The following is a 19,511-nucleotide window of genomic DNA, read 5'->3' as shown; positions in this document are numbered from 1 at the left end:
ATTTGTTTGAAACCAATTGTAGGGGTAAGGAAGAAACAAAACAATTGGACAGATACACAATACACACTAGAATATAACCAATAGAAATCGTACCATACACTTAAAGGTGCTCTAAGCGATGCTACGTGTTTTTAGGCAAAAACATATTTTGTCACTTACAGCAAACATCACCTCACCATCCGCTAGCTGCCTGTGTCCTGAATACACTGTAAAAAAATGTGATCTCTGTTGAGTGCCCAGGCTCCAAAAATGGTAACAAAAACAACCTGGGCCAACCTGGCCTATAAAAACAAAACAAACTGTTCCAGCAAATCACAGACAAGATGCGCATTTAGGAGAGGTTCAATTGCACGGGAAGGAGGGGGAGGATGTAGCGAGCTAGCTCTGTTTTGTTTGAACGTCAACAGAAGTGACGTTACCCAGCATCACTTAGAGTGCCTTTAACAATACATTGAGATGGCCATTGAATTAATATTTGCTGTGAGGCCTGAAATAATACAGATACTAATTAACTCTCCGATGGCTGTCTAGCTAGAAGTTATCTAAATACACACACTCTCAGATCAGTATAATACTCAACTTTCAATAGGAAGTTAGACCACCATAGAATACAGTAACTCTAGAGCCCTCATGAGGGTTCATATTACCCTGGAGATGAAGTCACTATGAGGTGTGACATCGCAGAGTACACAGGTTGGTATCAATGGTACACAAACAGATATTCCATTTACAAAGGGGGAAGTTGAGCCATCACCATTTCCCTCCCTGATCGAGCTGGCCAGTACCAGTACACAAGTGGAGGGCGTAGAGGTAATAGACCAAAGACTTCCAAGTCGGTATCATGTCTGAATTGTATACTGATATATAAGTAAAATATTACATGGACATGTTTACTATATTGTTACCAAGGTCTTGAGTAATCTAATGAGAACAGTTCAAGTTCATTCTCCTTTGCTCCTTGTTCTCTCCATCTACTCCTCTGCAGAGCTGCCTTTGGCTACGCTGACTGTAGAGCCCCAGAGTCCTGTGTTCATTGGAGAGACGGTCACTCTGAACTGTGTGATAGAGTCTCTCAGTGGCTGGACATATAAGTGGTATAAGGGGTCCAGCAGAACCGCAGTGTCTGAGGGAAACACCTTGACCATCATTGGAGCTGCTGAGTCTCATAAGGGCCAGTACTGGTGTCAGGGGCAGAGGAGAGACAGACCCACATCATCACAACCAAGCAGGATATTAACTCTTGATGTCAAAGGTAGATGTGTGTGTGTGTGTGTGGGGGGGGGGTGTATGTGTGTCTATTTATGTGTGACAGGGCCAATCAAGTTATCTAACTCAATGGATGCAGACAGAGGCAGTAGTATAAACAATGTTGCATTATTATTCATTTTATTTGTTTGAAACCAATTGTAGGGGTAAGGAAGAAACAAAACAATTGGACAGACACACAATACACACTAGAATATAACCAATAGAAATCGTACCATACACTTAAAGGTGCTCTAAGCGATGCTACGCGTTTTTAGACTAAAACATATTTTGTCACTTACAGCAAACATCACCTCACCATCCGCTAGCTGCCTGTGTCCTGAATACACTGTAAAAAAATGAGATCTCTGTTGAGTGCCCAAGCTCCAAAAATGGTAACAAAAACAACCTGGGCCAACCTGGCCTATAAAAACATAACAAACTGTTCCAGCAAATCACAGACAAGATGCGCATTTAGGGGAGGTTCAATTGCACGGGAAGGAGGGGGAGGATGTAGCGAGCTAGCTCTCTGTTTTGTTTGAACGTCAACAGAAGTGACATTACCCAGCATCACTCAGAGCGCCTTTAACAATACATTGAGATGGCCATTGAATTAATATTTGCTGTGAGGCCAGAAATAATACAGATACTAACTAGAAAAGCATTTCCTGAAGGAAATACAGTGCATGAAAATGCAAAAAATATGATGTAAAATATCATACAGAGTAAAAACAAACTATATTGGTTGCTAGGTAGATGAGGTTTAATATAGTTAGAATGACTGAACAGTTAAATAAGTGGATAGTTTAAATGGTTAAATTATTTGCAAGGTAGATGAGGTTTAATATAGTTGGAATGACTGAACAGTTAAATAGGTGGATAGTTTAAATGGTTAAATTATTTGCTAGGTATGAGGTTTAATATAGTTGGAATGAATGAACAGTTAAATAGGTGGATAGTTTAAATGGTTAAATTATTTGCTAGGTAGATAAGGTTTAATATAGGTGGATAGTTTAAATGGTCAAATTATTTGCTAGGTAGATGAGGTTTAATATAGTTGGAATGATTGAACAGTTGAAACAGTTGAACAGGATGTGTAGTAAGAGAATGAGACTGTATGCTTAAAGCCTGAGAAACTGACAGTTGATGCAGGTGGCCTGGCCACCTGGCACAAGATTCTAATTGCTGTGATGTCATAAAGGCCTAATAGTTTTTAATTAATAGTTTAATCAATCAATCAATCAATCAGTTGAACTGACTCTTTGATGGGGCCTAGATGAGCTGCTGGAAGTTGATACAGGTGCAAATCAAGTTAATTAGCCCATTGTGATGTCATCAGCCTAATGTTAAGTCTATGGGGAAATTTTGAGTAGTTTTTAATAAATAGTTTAAAAAGTATAAGGGCCCTATCATGACATTCTAAAGTGCATCGTCACTCGTCAAAAGTCTATTCAAATTTAGTAGGATGTCCAGTTCACATTGGAAGGGGTTTCGCTATCAAAAGTGGAGCGCATGGCGTAACAAGGTGTTCCTAGGTCTTTTAATCAGTCATATGGGTGTGTTTGGGGCGTAACATCATTTTAAACCAATGAGAATGACATCTGTCATTCCCTTTAACGGCGCAACGCGAGATATGTCAAATAAATGCATCGGTATTTTGGCATTCAAAGGCACATTTGAAGGAGGCTGCTTGCGAGACCGTATAGAATAGTCATTCTTAAACCATGCTTTACTAAAACCTAGCATAGCCTTCACGCATTTGCACTCGTCTATTTGAACTCATTGGCAAAGTGAAACTAACTTCACCAAGGAGTCAGTCAACGACAAGACATTTTTATGCAGTTACTTTCACCAAAGATTGTTAAGGCGGAGCAAGATACTTCGTCGTAGTTCATGTCTATGGGCGCGAAATGGGGATCGAATCCTGTCTGCATAAAGAGGCGTGTCGATGACGTATTGATGAGCGTACGTTGCAACCCGCCAACAGCAGCGGCATAAATAACCGGCGCACACCTGATATAAAGTCGATTTTCTCCAGACTGGAATGCTCAAAAATGCTAAAAATGTACCTGAAATGTTCACAAGGGTTTGAGGATCATGAAAACGTGCCCGAAATTCACATTCCTAACTCTATAGAACTAAGACCTTAGCATATCTGGTAAAATTCTGAGCTATGCCCATAGACTTCAATGGAGCAGTCGCTGCCTCTGCTCTGCATAAAGGGGGATTTTGACCCCCCCCTCGTGCGATCCGGGTTCCCGGAAGTGGCTCCTGATGAAGTATCTTGCTCCGCCTTAACAATCTTTGCTTTCACTATTGACTGACAATGGGTTACCATCGAAAACATAGGCTGGAAAAAGCAACACTTACCCGAATATTGCTCAAATGACTGAATTAAACAACATTTATCCTGCAGAGGAGTTGCTGATATCTCGTGACAGTGCGTCTTCAGCTGTGCTCCATACGTGTCTCTCGCCTCTCCCCTAATCACTTTTAACCGTCATTACCAATTTTGCAAATGATGGTGAATAACTACTCATTATGAGATGTATAGTATTTCGTAATATCTTTGTTTTGATTATGTTTCCCATTGTAATCGTGCAATTTGTAATGCTTTGCATGGACGTGCGCTGGTGTGCGTTCATGAATGATAGAAGGATGGTGCGTGCACCTGCCAATATGACTGGTGACATGCGCTCTTAAAATAGCATATGAACAACTCGCCATTGACTTCTGACCAGGTTTTGGTGGTGTATGATAGCGATTTTTAGACAACGCGCTGGGCCCCTCCCTAGGTTGTTAATTGCCACACCCCTGGGCGCAATGCTTAAAAAATAAACGTGCAAAATACCGAATTCAACTTTGCGCGGGTGAATAACGAGTATTACGCCATGCGCTGGTGACCCAAAATACAGCCCTAAAAGTTACAAAGATGAAACATACATTGCCCGGGTGTCCTAAGTAAGATCGATCTACGTGACAAAGTTTGAATTAAGTTTCTACGTTAAACGGTTGAAGCTGCATTAAACGCGTTAGAAGAAGAAGAAGAAGCCTAGGAAGAACAGTACAGTGCATTTTCAGACAGGTAGTCTGTCACTTTGTCAGTTTTTAGAGAGTTATCGAGCTGGTCAGTACCAGTACACAAGTGGAGGGCGTAGAGGTAACAGGCCAAAGACTTCCATGTCGGCACCATGTCTGAATTGTAGACTGATATATAAATAAAATATTACATGGACATGTTTAATATATTGTTACCAAGGCGTAATCTAATGAGAACAGTTCATATTTATTCTCCTTTGCTTCTTGTTCTCTCAATCTACTCCTCAGCAGAGCTGCCTTTGGCTACGCTGACTGTAGAGCCCCAGAGTCCTGTGTTCATTGGAGAGACGGTCACTCTGAAGTGTGTGATAGAGTCTCTCAGTGGCTGGACATACAAGTGGTATGAGCGGTCCAGCAGCGTCCCAGTGTCTGAGGGAAACACCTTCATCATCATAGCAGCTGCTGAGTCTCCTAAGGGCCAGTACTGGTGTCAGGGGGAGAGGAGAGACAGACCCACATCATCACAACCAAGTGGGAAAACAACTCTTGATGTCAAAGGTAAATGTGTGTCATAATTTTTAAAGACTCAATAGTTTGATAAGTGGCCTTAAATTCACACTGGACAACAAAGACCCTGCTGACGCATGACTGCACTGCAACCTACAGCAACAATCACATAGTGAAATTTGCTGACGACACAACTCTGGTGGGTCTCATCACCAAGGGCGACGAGACTCAATACAGGTTGGAGGTCGACCATCTGACCACGTGGTGCAGGGACAACAACCTCCTGCTGAACGTCAGCAAGACCAAAGAGATTGTTGTTGACTTCCGGAGAGGTCACACCCAACACCTGCCACTGACCATCGACGGTGCTGTGGTGGAGAGAGCGAGCAGCACCAAATTCCTGGGGGTGCACATCAGTGAAGACCTCTCCTGGACCACCAACACAGCATCACTGGCGAAGAGAGCTCAGCGCCGCCTGTACTTCCTGCGGAAACTCAGGCGAGCAAGTGCTCCACCAGCCATCATGACCACATTCTACCGAGGCACCATTGAGAGCATCCTCTCCAGCTGTATCGCTGTGTGGGGCGGAAGCTGCACTGAATACAACAGGAAAGCCCTGCAGCGCATAGTGAACACAGCTGGAAGGATTATTGGTGCTTCACTCCCCTCCCTGAAGGACATTTACACCACCCACCTCACCCGCAAGGCGACCAAAATTGTGAGTGATGCAAGTCACCCCGCTCACAATCTGTTTGATCTACTGCCCTCTGGGAAGAGGTACAGAAGCCTGCGCTCCCGCACTACCAGACTCACCAACAGCTTCATACACCAAGCTGTTAGGATGCTGAACTCTCTCCCTCCTCTCCCCCCTCCACCCTCAGCTACATAACATCCTGGACATTGGACCCACAAATGGCCGCCTGCACCACTCCACTTGCACACTTGTACACTTTGCAACTTGTTGTTGTTGTCCTGGAAACACAACACTTCTGCTGCTCTTACATAACTTGCACCACTATGCCACTTTATTTCTTACTTAGGTCAAACAGAACTACCTCAGCCTCTTATTGGCCTGACTTTGCACTAGTATTTTATTTTATTGACTGTCTATGCACAATTTCAACCAAATTTTGCTGCTCTTATTTTTTCATTATATGTGCCCTCTTATTTACTTATTTACTTACTTTTTTGTTTACTTGAATGTTATGTTTGTCTGTGGACTTAAAATTGTTAAAATATGTCTTGTCTCCACCGTGGGATAGTGAGAAACGTAATTTCGATCTCTTTGTATGTCTGGAACATGTGAAGAAATTGACAATAAAGCTGACTTTGACTTTGACTTTGAAAGAATTAGTACTACCTGTTGCAATGACAAATAATGTGAAACATGAAATTATTAATATGCAATAGAGAAACGAAAACACCTCTCCAGTGTTTCATATAACAAGCGCATATGGCACAATAAAATACCTTTGTCTATACTAACGTAATTCTTGGCCACATAACGCAAATGCAGTAGCATGGATAATAGAAGATATACACAGACAGCTAGTCTGTCACTTTGTCAGTTTTTAGAGAGTTATCGAGCTGGCCAGTACCAGTACACATGTGGTAGGCGTAGAGGTAATAGGCCAAAGACTTCCATGTCGGCACCATGTCTGAATTGTAGACTGATATATAAATAACATATTACATGGACATGTTTACCATATTGTTACCAAGGTGTAATCTAATGAGAACAGTTCATATTTATTCTCCTTTGCTTCTTGTTCTCTCAATCTACTGCTCTGCAGAGCTGCCTTTGGCTACACTGACTGTAGAGCCCCAGAGTCCTGTGTTCGTGGGAGAGACGGTCACTCTGAAGTGTGTGATAGAGTCTCTCAGTGGCTGGACATACAAGTGGTATGAGGGGTCCAGCAGCGTCCCAGTGTCTGAGGGAAACACCTTCATCATCATAGCAGCTGCTGAGTCTCCTAAGGGCCAGTACTGGTGTCAGGGGGAGAGGAGAGACAGACCCACATCATCACAACCAAGTGGGAAAACAACTCTTGATGTCAAAGGTAAATGTGTGTGTCATAATTTTTAAAGACTCAATAGTTTAATAAGTGGCCTTAAATTCACACTGGACAACACAGAATTAGTACTACTTATTGCAATGACAAATAATGTGAAACATGAAATTATTAATATGCAATAGAGAAACGAAAACACCTCTCCAGTGTTTCATATAACTAGCGCATATGGCACAATAAAATACCTTTGTCTATACTAACGTAATTCTTGGCCACATAACGCAAATGCAGTAGCATTGATAATAGAAGATATACACAGACAGCTGGTCTGTCACTTTGTCAGTTTTTAGAGAGCCAGTACCAGTACACAAGTGGGGGGCGTAGAGGTAACAGGCCAAAGACTTCCATGTCGGTACCATGACTGATATATAAATAAAATATTACATGAACATGTTTACTATATTGTTACTAAGATCTTGCGTAATCTAATGAGAACAGTTCATATTCATTCTCCTTTGCTCCTTGTTCTCTCCATCTACTGCTCTGCAGAGCTGCCTTTGGCTACACTGACTATAGAGCCCCAGAGTCCTGTGTTCACTGGAGAGACGGTCACTCTGAAGTGTGTGATAGAGTCTCTCAGTGACTGGACATACAAGTGGTATGAGGGGTCCAGCAGCGTCCCAGTGTCTGAGGGAAACACCTTCATCATCATAGCAGCTGCTGAGTCTCATAAGGGCCAGTACTGGTGTCAGGGGGAGAGGAGAGACAGACCCACATCATCACAACCAAGCGGGAAAACAACTCTTGATGTCAAAGGTAAATGTGTGTGTCATAATTTTTAAAGACTCAATAGTTTGATATGTGGACTTAAAGGAATTATCCGGAGTAAAATGCACTTTAGATCAATTTACCGATGATTGGGAGTACATACGTTGAGTTGACATCCAAATCATGTAATTCGGATGTGTTTTGAGAAAGTTCGATGTTACCATTTTTAGTCAAAACTCGTTAGCCTGGAAGTGACGCGGGCATGTCATTTCGCCGCTACAAAACGCTATTTTTATACCTCTTCTACAGTTCCAAACAACATTACACTTACGTGGTAGTGAGTAGAGGGTCCCTAAAGCCAAACCGAAGTATCCCGAGGTCTTTATGTGGTCGGATAGAGAGTCCAGAATGAATTTCATCAAGCCAGTACCTTTCCGGAAATGTTGCCATCTTTGCTGCCAGCTTCAGGGGAAAGTCCGTAGGAGTCGATTGCTGAGTGTGGAGTAACACACTCTGGAAATTCACAATTTTGTCGCCGTTTTTTTTTTTTTTTAAACATAGTCCAGTATTTCTTTCGAAATTGAAATGAAGTTGTATGGACTGGACTATGTTTTAAAAAAAGAAAAAAAAAAAACGGCGACGAAATTGTGAATTTCCAGAGCGTTTACTATATTGTTACCAAGGTCTTGCGTAATCTAATGACAACAGTTCATATTCATTCTCCTTTGCTCCTTGTTCTCTTCATCTACTCCTCTGCAGAGCTGCCTTTGGCTACGCTGACTGTAGAGCCCCAGAGTTCTGTGTTGACGGGAGAGACGGTCACTCTGAAGTGTGTGATAGAGTCTTTCAGTGACTGGACATACAAGTTGTATAAGGGGCCCAGCAGAACCCCAGTGTCTGAGGGAAACACCTTCACCATCAAAGGAGCTACTGAGTCTCATAAGGGCCAGTACTGGTGTCAGGGGGAGAGGAGAGACAGACCCACATCATCACAACCAAGCAGGGAAACAACTCTTGATGTCAAAGGTAGGTGTGTGTGTGTGTGTGTGTGTACAAGTGTCTTTGATCCAGTATCTATTTATGTGCCACATGGCCAATGAAGTTGTAAGAAAAACAGAGGCCTTCCAAAAATGTAATAAAAGTAATCTTTATTCCAATCAAAATGTAATAAAAGAATAATCCTTTATTCCAATAAAAAGCAGTAATAAGGTTCCCAATAAACCTTTCGAAACACCGGTGTCAAAATGAATCCCCAAATAATGGAAAGCAAACACTTATATACACTTCTTCTTTCTCTTTTATCGCTATGGCGGTACACGTTTAGAATAAAGAATAACCTTCGCGAACCCTTTTGTTTTGTTGCCAGCATAAAAACAAGCTTACCATGGACCTATCTGCAAATTTGAAACAAAAGGGATGAATTGAACGATGACAAAGTCGGACATATAGGCATAGTTCATTTTGAAAAAAATTATACAATTTGGAACTCTAGCTTTTCCCCACCGCAGTCTTTTAATGCCATCTAATTATAACGTTAGCGTGCGCAGTCTGCACCATACTGGCTTAAGCCCAATTCACACCAAAGATTCACGACGAGATGAGCTGCAACATTCTATAAACCAGCAACTTGATGCAACATTCTAAAACCTTGCAACTGTGACTAGACATGGTGAATGCTTTGCGACGGCTTGCAACGACGTGCAGCGTCTATTTCACCCCCAATAAGACGTTCTAAATGGAACGCGATCATAATTAACGCAACGACTAATTCACACCGCTGCAACTCCTTTCTGCAACAGGCTTTAAACAGACGATCCGATGGGTTTTAGAAGATTGAATACAACCCAAATCTAAAAAACAGACCAGGCCTCTATTTCAGACTGGTCTTTAGCCCAAACCTGTAGCCACACCAGGCGTTTAAAAGAGACAGGTGTCTATTTGGGACTCGGTTATTATTTGAAGTTTTATGGTACTTTCTCAATTAGCATTCATCTCCCCCCTTGGCGGTGTCACAAAGTTGGGCACTCAATGCTTACTTGCTTTATGTGTATGCAGGGGCGCTGCTGCAGAATTTGGGACCCCCAATAATGTATAGTATTATCGGGGAGGGGCCTCTCTTGGGCCCCCTGTCAGTGCTGGGTCCTTGGAATTGTAATAACACCCCCCCCCCCCCTATTAAAGCTGTATCAAATGGACTAATAGTTGTAAACTTTTTTATTCACAATGACATCACTGCACAACTAGGGTTATGTACATATCGTATACATACAGCAATAATTTAACCCTTTGCAGACTGCACGTCACCAGTAATGGGGTACTTTAGAGTGTGCTGCCTGCAAAGGGTTAAACACTATGCACAGGATTAAGGTGTTGTGGATGGTCATCTACTTGATGGTTTGTGGTACCAATAAACAATTACATGACAACATGACAACAACAGTATAGCCTTTAGTGTCACTGTCACTTAATTGTATTTTATTTCAAGATTACATTTCATATGCAATATCTTTAAGAATATGTTGACTGGGCTGTTGCATTCTGGGAACAAGCTTCCGCTAAGGTTAAGTTATATCAACTAAAGTCATCAAGTTATATCAACTAAAGGTATGAAGTTATATCAACTAAAGGTATCAAGTGCTGAAGTTAAAGCAACTAAAGGTATCACATTATATCAACTAAGGATATTAAGTGGTGAAGTTATATCAACTAAAGTAATCAAGTTATATCAACTAAACCAAGTTATGTACAAACTAAAGTTGAGTTGAGTCAAATAGCAAGATTTATTTGAGTTAACTCCATTGTCTTTGTTATCTTGACATAAAATTCTTTCGCAGCATGGACACAAATATTTAAGTTGAAACAACAAGTTACGCAAAAACTAGCAAACATCCAACTTCTCCGGAAAGCTCCCTGGAGCGTGTGAATTAGAATCTCCGCACGTCTATTTCATGCGAGGGTGAGAGAAAGAGAGAAGGTGACAAGTGAGAATGACAGACAGAGCATAGTGATTGGCCTTTCTTTATACTATTTTTTATTTGGCCAACGGTGGCTTAAATGAAAGACTTGATGAGGTGAGCTTGTGATCACTCGCAAATTTGCGTTCCCGCAGCTGCCATTTTGCGAAACTAAAAAATCTCCACTGAGTGGGATTGTGAATTCACCTAGGCCTAATAGTTTGATGTTGTTTTAGAAAGTTATTACCAGTGGTGGGTAGAGTACTGAAAATCTATACTCAAGTACAAGTATATTTACTTCCTTCAAAATCTACTTGAGTAAAAGTAAATATTCCAATTGGACAAACCTACTCGAGTAAAAGTAAAAAAGTACTTCTTTATGAAACTACTCAAATTACAAGTTACTTTTCATTTTTGTATTGATGTGCTTGGATCAGTGAAAAAGACATAACAGGCCCTATTTTGGTGATCTAAAACACATGGTCACTTGCGGATAGCTTAAATACATTTAGGGGTTTGTCCAGTCCACACTCGGGGTGGTTTTGTTATCAAACGTCAGGCGCCTGGTGCAAACACCAGGCACCTGGTGCTTAAACCAATCAAAATGACACCTGTCATTCCCTTTAGAAGCAAGCACTGCAACTTCAAACAGCGCATCTGTATTTTGATAGTCAGTGGCGCATTTGAAGGAATCAAATTGAAACACAACTACCAAAGGAGGGAGAGAGAGAGAGAGAGAGAGAGAGAGAGAGAGAGAGAGGAAGAATGGTAGAGGGAGATGATAGGAACAAGTTACCAACTATTACATTTTGGTTAAGCAATCTACAAAATCCCATACAATAATTGCTGCATATAATCAGTTGTCAACCCTTCATGAAGCATACATTCTACTAGATATACCATGCAGGGTCTCCAACCTTTTTGGGATTGAGGGCTACCTGAAGGATCCAAAATCATAGGGCTACTCATTTGAGACAAACAGACCCTCACTTCTTTTTTGCGAGGGTGATCCTCCTAAATAATAGACCTATGTGTATAATAGACCAGTTGGTCAGGCGACTTGTTGGCTATTTTTAGAAAGTGCGCTGTGGGCGCCGTAAAGGCATCCCGCAGGCTACATGGTGCCCGCGGGCACCGTTTTTGGAGACCCCTGAGTTATGTCAAGAAATAGCCTTTGTTTCAGTCGAATACAGCTAGGACTAGCTCGCTAAGTAGCACTACGAGAACCACTGATAGAAAACAATGCAATTTACCTCAACATTTTGAAGGCTGATATTGTTAAGCTTAGGCTGACACATTCCTTTCATTATACGATTGTCTCCCTTCCTTCGCATGGGACGGAACAGTGTTGCAGATGTGGCCAGACGTTGACCATGGGAGTGGGGGCTGCTTTTGGTAGTAGGCTACTAACGTTCATCTCTGCATCCATGGCGTTTCTAGTCCTCAGTACCAACGTAACGGCCGACTCGTCTCCTCTGCTGTGTAATCGCAACAATGTTGCAACCTAGGGAGGGCACGTCGCTAACGTGTATGCTTGTATTCCAGTCAACGAAGATATGTGTAGCCTACTTCTATCAAAATACTCATTTTAATGAAGGCCCAATGGGAAATGTAATTGAGTAAAGAGTACAATTCTAGTTCAAATATTTACTCGAGTAAGAGTAAAATTACAGCCTTAAAAAAGGAATGTGGAAAGTAGGCTATTCATTACCCGAAAAAAGTACTTTTTTACTCATTTGCGTTACTTGTAACGCGTTACTACCCACCACTGTTATTACTTGTTTTTTTATTACTTGTACTTACCACTTATTTCAGTTAGCATTATATTTTCCATGTGTCGCTGATGGTTAAAGTTTTCAGAACTAAAATGCCCTCAGGGATCGCAGATATTTCCAAGGCCAAATGTAGCCATTTACAACAAGTCTGGAAGTGGGCCTAGGCTAAATATGTTGAGCTGCTCAGTGATGAATGTTTATGTAGTTTTTTTCTTTGTAGCATATGGGGCGTGCCACAACAAAAAGCTGACTTGGCTTCACTCAGAACAAATACTTTGTAGCCATATTTGTCTGGTTTGTTTGGGTTATACATTTTTAGGGTTGATTTCCCTTTGAATGCTATGGTCATTTCATCCAGTGACAGCTGCTTAGATGGATCATACACTGCTGAACCGGGGATGACCAAATTGATAATTGGGCGGATTTTGAATAGCCTGTCATAACCTGACTGACCCCTGTCAACATACTCCTCATTATTGGTGAAATGAAGGAAAGACAAAATCATCTCAAATCTATTCCTGGACATCACCTTGCCAAATCCAGGTGTTGCTGTTGGCCAATATTCGGCCCAATAATCCTCCAACTCTGACTTCTCTATCAGACCCATACTCAAATGCAGAGAAAAGAAGACTTTCATTTCACTGACAGTTACGTCAGACCATTGATGAAATCTGGAGTGTGGCTGGAGTTGATGAGAGTCTAAAAACTGATGGGCGTAGCGATTTGTCTCAATTACAAGTAAATTCCAGAAATCATCAGAAAGAAAGAGTGATAGAAAATCTAGGGGCGAATTGGCATTGGAGAGTTCTCTTTCCCAATGATATCCAATTGGCTGATTAAAGGGTGTGATCCAACATTGGTACTCCTCCTCATTGGCCGAGTACTCAAAGCCGGCATTCCCATCATCTTGCGATAGAGTATGCATAATGGCTTCTCTGCCCCGTGTCACACCGCCTCTGCTCCTGCTGCAAGTATCACTGCCAGATCTGCCTCGCACGCGCTGAGTGGAGAGAATTTGCACAGCTAGGACTAGGCCTACTGTCATTAGTGGGTTTGATCCAGCAAGCCCACTATTGTTCTTAAGTTTTCTTATTAGTGGGTTTGATCCAGCAAGCCCACTATGTTCTTCTTAAGTTTTGTTATTAATGGGTTTGATCCAGCAAGCCCACTATTGTTCTTCTTAAGTTGTCTTTATTTATTTATTTATTAGTGGGTTTGATCCAGCAAGCCCACTATTGTCCTTCTTAAGTTTTGTTATTAATGGGTTTGATCCAGCAAGCCCACTATTGTTCTTCTTAAGTTTACTTTATTTATTAGTGGGTTTGATCTAGCAAGCCCGAACCGGTGTAGCTTGCGTTTTTGGCCCCATTTAAATGAATGGCGGAATGTTCAGGATTTGAATTTCGATTATGACATCACAGCTCTAACGACTTAAGCTTGCACCTGGCAGAGTTCTAAGCCATCTGGCAGTTGCCTAATGGGCTGGGCTGGACTGTCTGTGTATATGAAGGTGGGTCATTCCGTGTCAAATCACCCAGTGGCTGGAAGGTCATAACCTGGCCCTAGCCAGATGAATTTCGCTCCGCCTAGCTCCACTCATCCATCTGGAACCGATCCATTGAAGTGTTGCTTCAGAAGGCTGGACCTAATCAAAAAATGCTTGCATATGATTGAATAAGCCACTTGTCCGTCATCTATTGACGTGCTACTTCAACCACTCACATCGAAGCCAACCCGTGACGCTGATAACAGTCTCACAGTCGCTTCTACGCTATGTCACATCTATGAAACTCCCGCCCTGCGTCCTGATTGGCTAAACCATAAAGTTGGTTGGAGAAATCACTCTCAATGGAAGAGGTTCCAGATGGATGTGAGTGAAGCTAGGCGGAGCTAAGCGGAACGACATTCATCTGGCTAGGGCCAGGTTAGGAAGGTCACCCTCTCCCAAAAAATCTGAAAAAAATCACGGGTGTTTGTAGACCAAACCTATGCATAAATCTTAAATAGTATATCTGTATCACTAATGGTTTCCAAAACTACAGCCCTTTGAAGTTTCAAGTCATTTTAAGCATCGTGGTGAACAATCCTTTTTGTTCAACTTCCAACATTATTGGCTCTTTTGGTATTTCACACACATTAGTGAAACTATGTGAATAGAAGTACATTTTCCTGTTGAATTAAACAATCCAATCAAATCAGGTGTATCTTGTGTAATTTCCCCTCTGCAAAGCTCTGAAAATGGCTATAAATTAATTATGTGAAAAAACATCACCACCTTTGAGGGCTTGTCATTCAAAAAGTATGTGACAAAAATTCATCAGATTTTTTTCCCACTCATGTATGGATTATAAGGTCATGTCCATGCATTAACTTTGGTTGTTAACATTATCATATTGTCAGAGCATTTTTATTAAATTGGGCTTGATTTTCAAAAAGCCTGTTTTCATCTTCTCATTTCACCACGTGGACAGTTAACAGGATTTTTTTTAATTTTACCATATATCATTCTGTATGTGAGGATCATCTGCCCAAAATTTCGGCTTGTTGCTGAGTTTCTTCATTGAGATAAGATTTTTTACAAATATTGTCTATAAATCCACTGAATTTGTACTTTATCTGCAGTACCACTTTGCACCACATGTGGTGCTCTTTTAATACAATGGAAGTCAATGGAAGAGTAAGAGAGTCACTTGTTTGCTGCACATATCCAATCTAACCACAAAGTTTATGGTTCATATGGTTAAAGTAAAAAGGGGTTTCTAAAATTCAGTGCATTGTCAGATGCAGAAAAATCAATACTAAAGATTTATCATCTTTTTACAAATGCCTCTTGGATCCACGAGTCCTCAAACCTTGTTATAAATACTTGTGATGGAAACACACATGGTCATCTTCATCAAGTGAAATACCTTGATGAACTGAATTTTAGAAACCCATTGTTTGATTGTTTGTTAAAGCACTGATCTCCATCTTGATGCTCTTTGTCTATGTATCACAGAGGACTGCATCCCAAGCATATGACGATGAATATAGACTTTGCCTAACCAGCTGGCTAAAAATTATTAAAGTGCTCACATAGGTGCTCTGATAGGTTGAAGCTTATGTAGAAAACTCATTACAAAGATGGTAATTATGCTAAATCCTCTTGCTGCATGTATGATGACCAGTCAGTCTTATGTGTGTATAATTTACTTGATCAGTTTATTTTCTCTAAATAAGATTTATGTATGAGTAGTATGTTGTTCATGTTGCAATAATTATTTGGACCAATTCAACTATGAACCATAAACTGTGTGTTTAGATTGGATATGTGCAGCAAACAAGTGACTCTCTTACTCTTCCATTGACTTCCATTGTATTAAAAGAGCACCACATGTGGTGCAAAGTGGTACTGCAGATCCAGTACAAATTTTGTGGATTTATAGACAATATTTAAAAAAAATCTTATCTCAATGAAGAAACTCAGCAACAAGCCGAAAGTTTGGGCAGATGATCCTCACATACAGAATGATATATGGTAAAATTAAAAAAAATCCTGTTAACTGTCCACGTGGTGAAATGAGAAGATGAAAACAGGCTTTTTGAAAATCAAGCCCAATTTTAAAAAAATGCTCTGAAAATATGAAAATGATAACAACCAAAGTTAATGCATGGACAGGACCTTATTATACATATATGTGTAGGAAAAAAATCTGATGAATTTGTGTCACATACTTTTTGAATGAGAAGCCCTCAAAGGTGATGATGTCTTTTCACATTATGAATTTATAGCCATTTTCAGAGCTTTGCAGAGGGGAAAGTGTACAAGATACGTCTGATCCGATTGGATTTTTTAATTCAACAGGAAAATGTACTTCTAATCACATAGTTTCACTAATGTGTGTGAAATACCAAAAGGGCCAATAATGCTGGAAGTTGAACAAAAAGGATTGTTCACCACAATGCTTAAAATGACTTGAAGTTTCAAAGGGCTGTAGTTTTGCAACGATTAGTTATACAGATATACTATTTAAGATCTATGCATGGATTTGGTCTACAAACACCTGTGAATTTTTTCAGATTTTTTCGGAGAGGGTCACCTGCCAAATTGCGCTGAAATTGGGTGATTTCACACGGAATGACCCAGGTATGTGCATGTAACTTTTGACCCGTATGTCCGATTTTCATAAATGAGGTACCGAGTTGCATGCCCCTGACTCTTGCAGTTCCTCGGAAACGCTATCAACGCGGTTCCAACTCTAAAAATTCAGGCCCGAACCGGTGTAGCTTGCTTGTTAATTTCGTGTTGCTGACCCTTGTCGTTTTCGCGTTATTCCCATTTTTCGCCGTTTTTTGGCCCCATTGAAATTACATTTATTATGACATCACAGCTCTACTGCTAGAGTTGATTACTTGCACCTGGCAGAGTTCTAAGCCATCTGGCAGTCGGGCTGGGCTGGGCTGGGCTGTCTGTGTATGTGAAGGTGTGTGCATGTAACTTTTGACCTGTATGTCCGATTTTCAAAAATGAGGTACCGTTGGAATCCTCGAATGAAGCCCAGTTCAATGCCTTGCCAGCACCAGTTGTAAAGGTCATGTAAAAAAAGATTGTGCTCTCCCATCTTTTTTTAAAGCCAATCCATGTTCATACAGGTCATTAAAAAATATATATATTTTCCAAATCCATCCAACCCAGTTCAATACCCAGCCAGCTCCATTCAAACTTACAGTTGTATAGATTATATCATTGACAAACCCATATTCATTCAGACATCATAGACTTCCATGCAACACCAGTGCCACCATTCAAGTCAAACCAGTCACATTAGTCATCATTGCCCGGCAAGAAGCTCACAATCAACTCAATTGTCTTGACACGATCTGTGGAGCTTACAGACAACGTTGAATTACAATAGATTCTGTATGCTATTTAAAGCCGACCTAACGATGAGTCTCTTCATGACGGTGTGTTGCAATGCATTCGGGGTGCTGTGCTGTGATTCGACGGCTTGTCACCTGACCCACCTACCCCACAAGCCACAGCGAGAACGTACAAGCATATTGCTATCAGCATGCTAAGATTTGAAAATGAATGAGTTTGCTGCTGTTTATGACCTGGTTTAAGAATAAGCCTCACTAATTTATTTTGTGATGTCTGCAGCCTCTTTGAATCATTTGAATGTTTGAATTGAAATTCAACCACAACAATGATGCCTACCGCAATCTCTGTACTGCACCAATTTTGGGCATGTTTACACACTGTTTGTATTTATTTTTATTTTCATTATTTATTAATGCATTTTTTTTTTTGTCTGTTTACCATTGTATTCTTTTAACTATTTGTCCCCTGGTATGTTATATCAGTGTTTCTCAAACTTTTTCATACCAAGGACCACTTAACCAATAAAAAAAAAACTTCACGGACCACCTATCTAAAAAAAAAACAGTAAACCTACTTCAACAGTATATTACACAGTAGGCCTACTCACTGAACCACCTTGCTTATTCTGTTTGCACCTTGCTTATTGTGTTAGAGGAATCATATGATTTAAACTGGCGTTGCTTACAGTACATAGGCAGTGTTGCAGAACCGTTTGGATTTACATACAAGGTGGTTCAATATTGCAAAAACCTCATCTATATAATTGTGGCAAGTGGTAGGTTAGCTCTCTAATAGAAATGTCGACTACGCCATCTGAGGCCCTGCCCCTCAGAATCTTCAATCAATTGTACTGTAACTGGGTACATGAAGCCCAACCAGGCAACACAGGTTCGTGGTCACAGAAAACCAGAGGCGTGGTTCCAAAAATACACTGTCTTTATTAACAAATATTAAAAACATATAGGGAGTGAGTTCTCTCCAGACAGTCAGGCCTTTTGCCACTAAGGCACTGACACAAACGGCCTACAAGGCCTGGACACACATGACACACACACATACACCAGAATGAGATCAGAGTACTGGCTAAGGAGGGGTGGGAGGAGCCAGGAACAGGGCTGGAGAGTTTATCCGAGGGAGGGTCTACAGACACACCACACGTGAACATGTCAATATTAAATTCTCAAATTGCACCACAGCAAGAAAAGTGAAGGGACACCACCACCTCGAGATAGCCCGCCACCCCAGTTGGCCTGCAGCTCCTGTCTGACAAGAGAGGAAAATCAGAGTAGCCAATACTCCTAACACACACACACTGCACAGTATGAAATCAGCTGTGGTGAACATCATTGTTTATACAAGGACTACTGGACGAGAGCGTCCGTCGGTATACGGTTGTTCTCCCGTGTGAAAGTTAAAATATATACAAACATACAATACATGTAAAATCGACCATCACAACTTAGGTGAAAACAAAACAAAACAGCAGCGTTCGGAACTTGAACCAAGATGCCTTGATGTTGCCGCTCCTTGTGTTACCGCAAGCTCTGCTACACGAAAAAGATACAATTAAAAACCCACGCAAGCTACATATTATTTTGAAGACGGTTAAAATTACATACCAATCAGCTGAGGTCGGCTATGAGGCCCATGTTCAGCAGCCGACAGCAAATCCTAAAACCCCAAAAGTTTGTGTTAGCTATACTAGCCTACAACATTTAGGAAACGTTACTACTCACGCAATGCCACGATAACCTACCAGGAATGTCACTGGATGCATGCACAGTGAGCAGGAGGCCAAAAGAGCACAAGGGATCCCGCGGTGAAGGCAGGAGTCAGGTGGACAACCAACAGTATGCAGCTGTGATGTCAGCCTTCAAATTAAAAGTTACAATTTATGTAGCCACTTCCCTAAGCTAATTGGCTCACCTCCGAATGCAAAGAGCCACTCGCAATGGCACTACTGGGTTAAGCAAGGGGCGTGGACCTTGTCCTGTTACATAATATTTTACCATGTCTGCTAGCGGACCACTTAGGATAGCTTGCGGACCACCAGTGGTCCCCAGACCAGACTTTGAGAAACACTGGTCTAGCCTATTACACAGGGGAGACACTGTTTTATAAAATCTGACTAAATCCATCCCATAAGGGGTCTGGGGAACATTGTGTGGGCAGGTGACTTTCCAAGCCTATGGACTTTTAAATAATATTCAAAGAAAGGTTAAAAGGAACGATAAATACCATTATTAACCGGTTATCTAAAATTGAAAATAGCGTTTTCACACCAGAAAAAGTGTAATTGGTTTTGCTCCCGTTACCGGCTACGTTTGTTCAAAAATTTTAATTTCTGGTT

General features: G+C 41.1%; 1 protein-coding gene and 1 long non-coding RNA gene across 2 annotated transcripts in view; one reads left to right on the top strand and one right to left on the bottom strand.

Annotated features, from left to right (window-relative positions):
- The window catches only part of LOC143122808 (basement membrane-specific heparan sulfate proteoglycan core protein-like), a 124,981-nt gene that overhangs the window by 91,844 nt on the left and 13,626 nt on the right, over positions 1–19,511 (top strand). The window contains exons 20-24 of the mRNA XM_076283708.1: positions 986–1,252; positions 4,573–4,842; positions 6,585–6,851; positions 7,353–7,619; positions 8,331–8,597. Of these exons, the coding sequence (XP_076139823.1) occupies positions 986–1,252; positions 4,573–4,842; positions 6,585–6,851; positions 7,353–7,619; positions 8,331–8,597 (1,338 nt within the window). The remainder of the gene's footprint in view (positions 1–985; positions 1,253–4,572; positions 4,843–6,584; positions 6,852–7,352; positions 7,620–8,330; positions 8,598–19,511) is intronic.
- On the bottom strand, positions 18,628–18,997 carry LOC143123156 (uncharacterized). Its single transcript, XR_012986794.1, has 3 exons — positions 18,918–18,997; positions 18,781–18,832; positions 18,628–18,705 (listed from the first exon to the last, which is right to left on the bottom strand). It is a non-coding gene; the product is annotated as an uncharacterized LOC143123156 (long non-coding RNA).

The sequence above is a fragment of the Alosa pseudoharengus genome, unplaced genomic scaffold (genome assembly GCF_046254945.1).
Source record: "Alosa pseudoharengus isolate Yale_2024_CS ecotype anadromous, Long Island Sound unplaced genomic scaffold, YU_APseudo_1.1 YU_APseudo_1.1_scf_1, whole genome shotgun sequence".
Taxonomy (NCBI): Eukaryota; Metazoa; Chordata; class Actinopteri; order Clupeiformes; family Clupeidae; genus Alosa; species Alosa pseudoharengus.
Note: the sequence above shows the minus strand (reverse complement) of the source record. Positions and strands in the feature narration are given on the sequence as shown.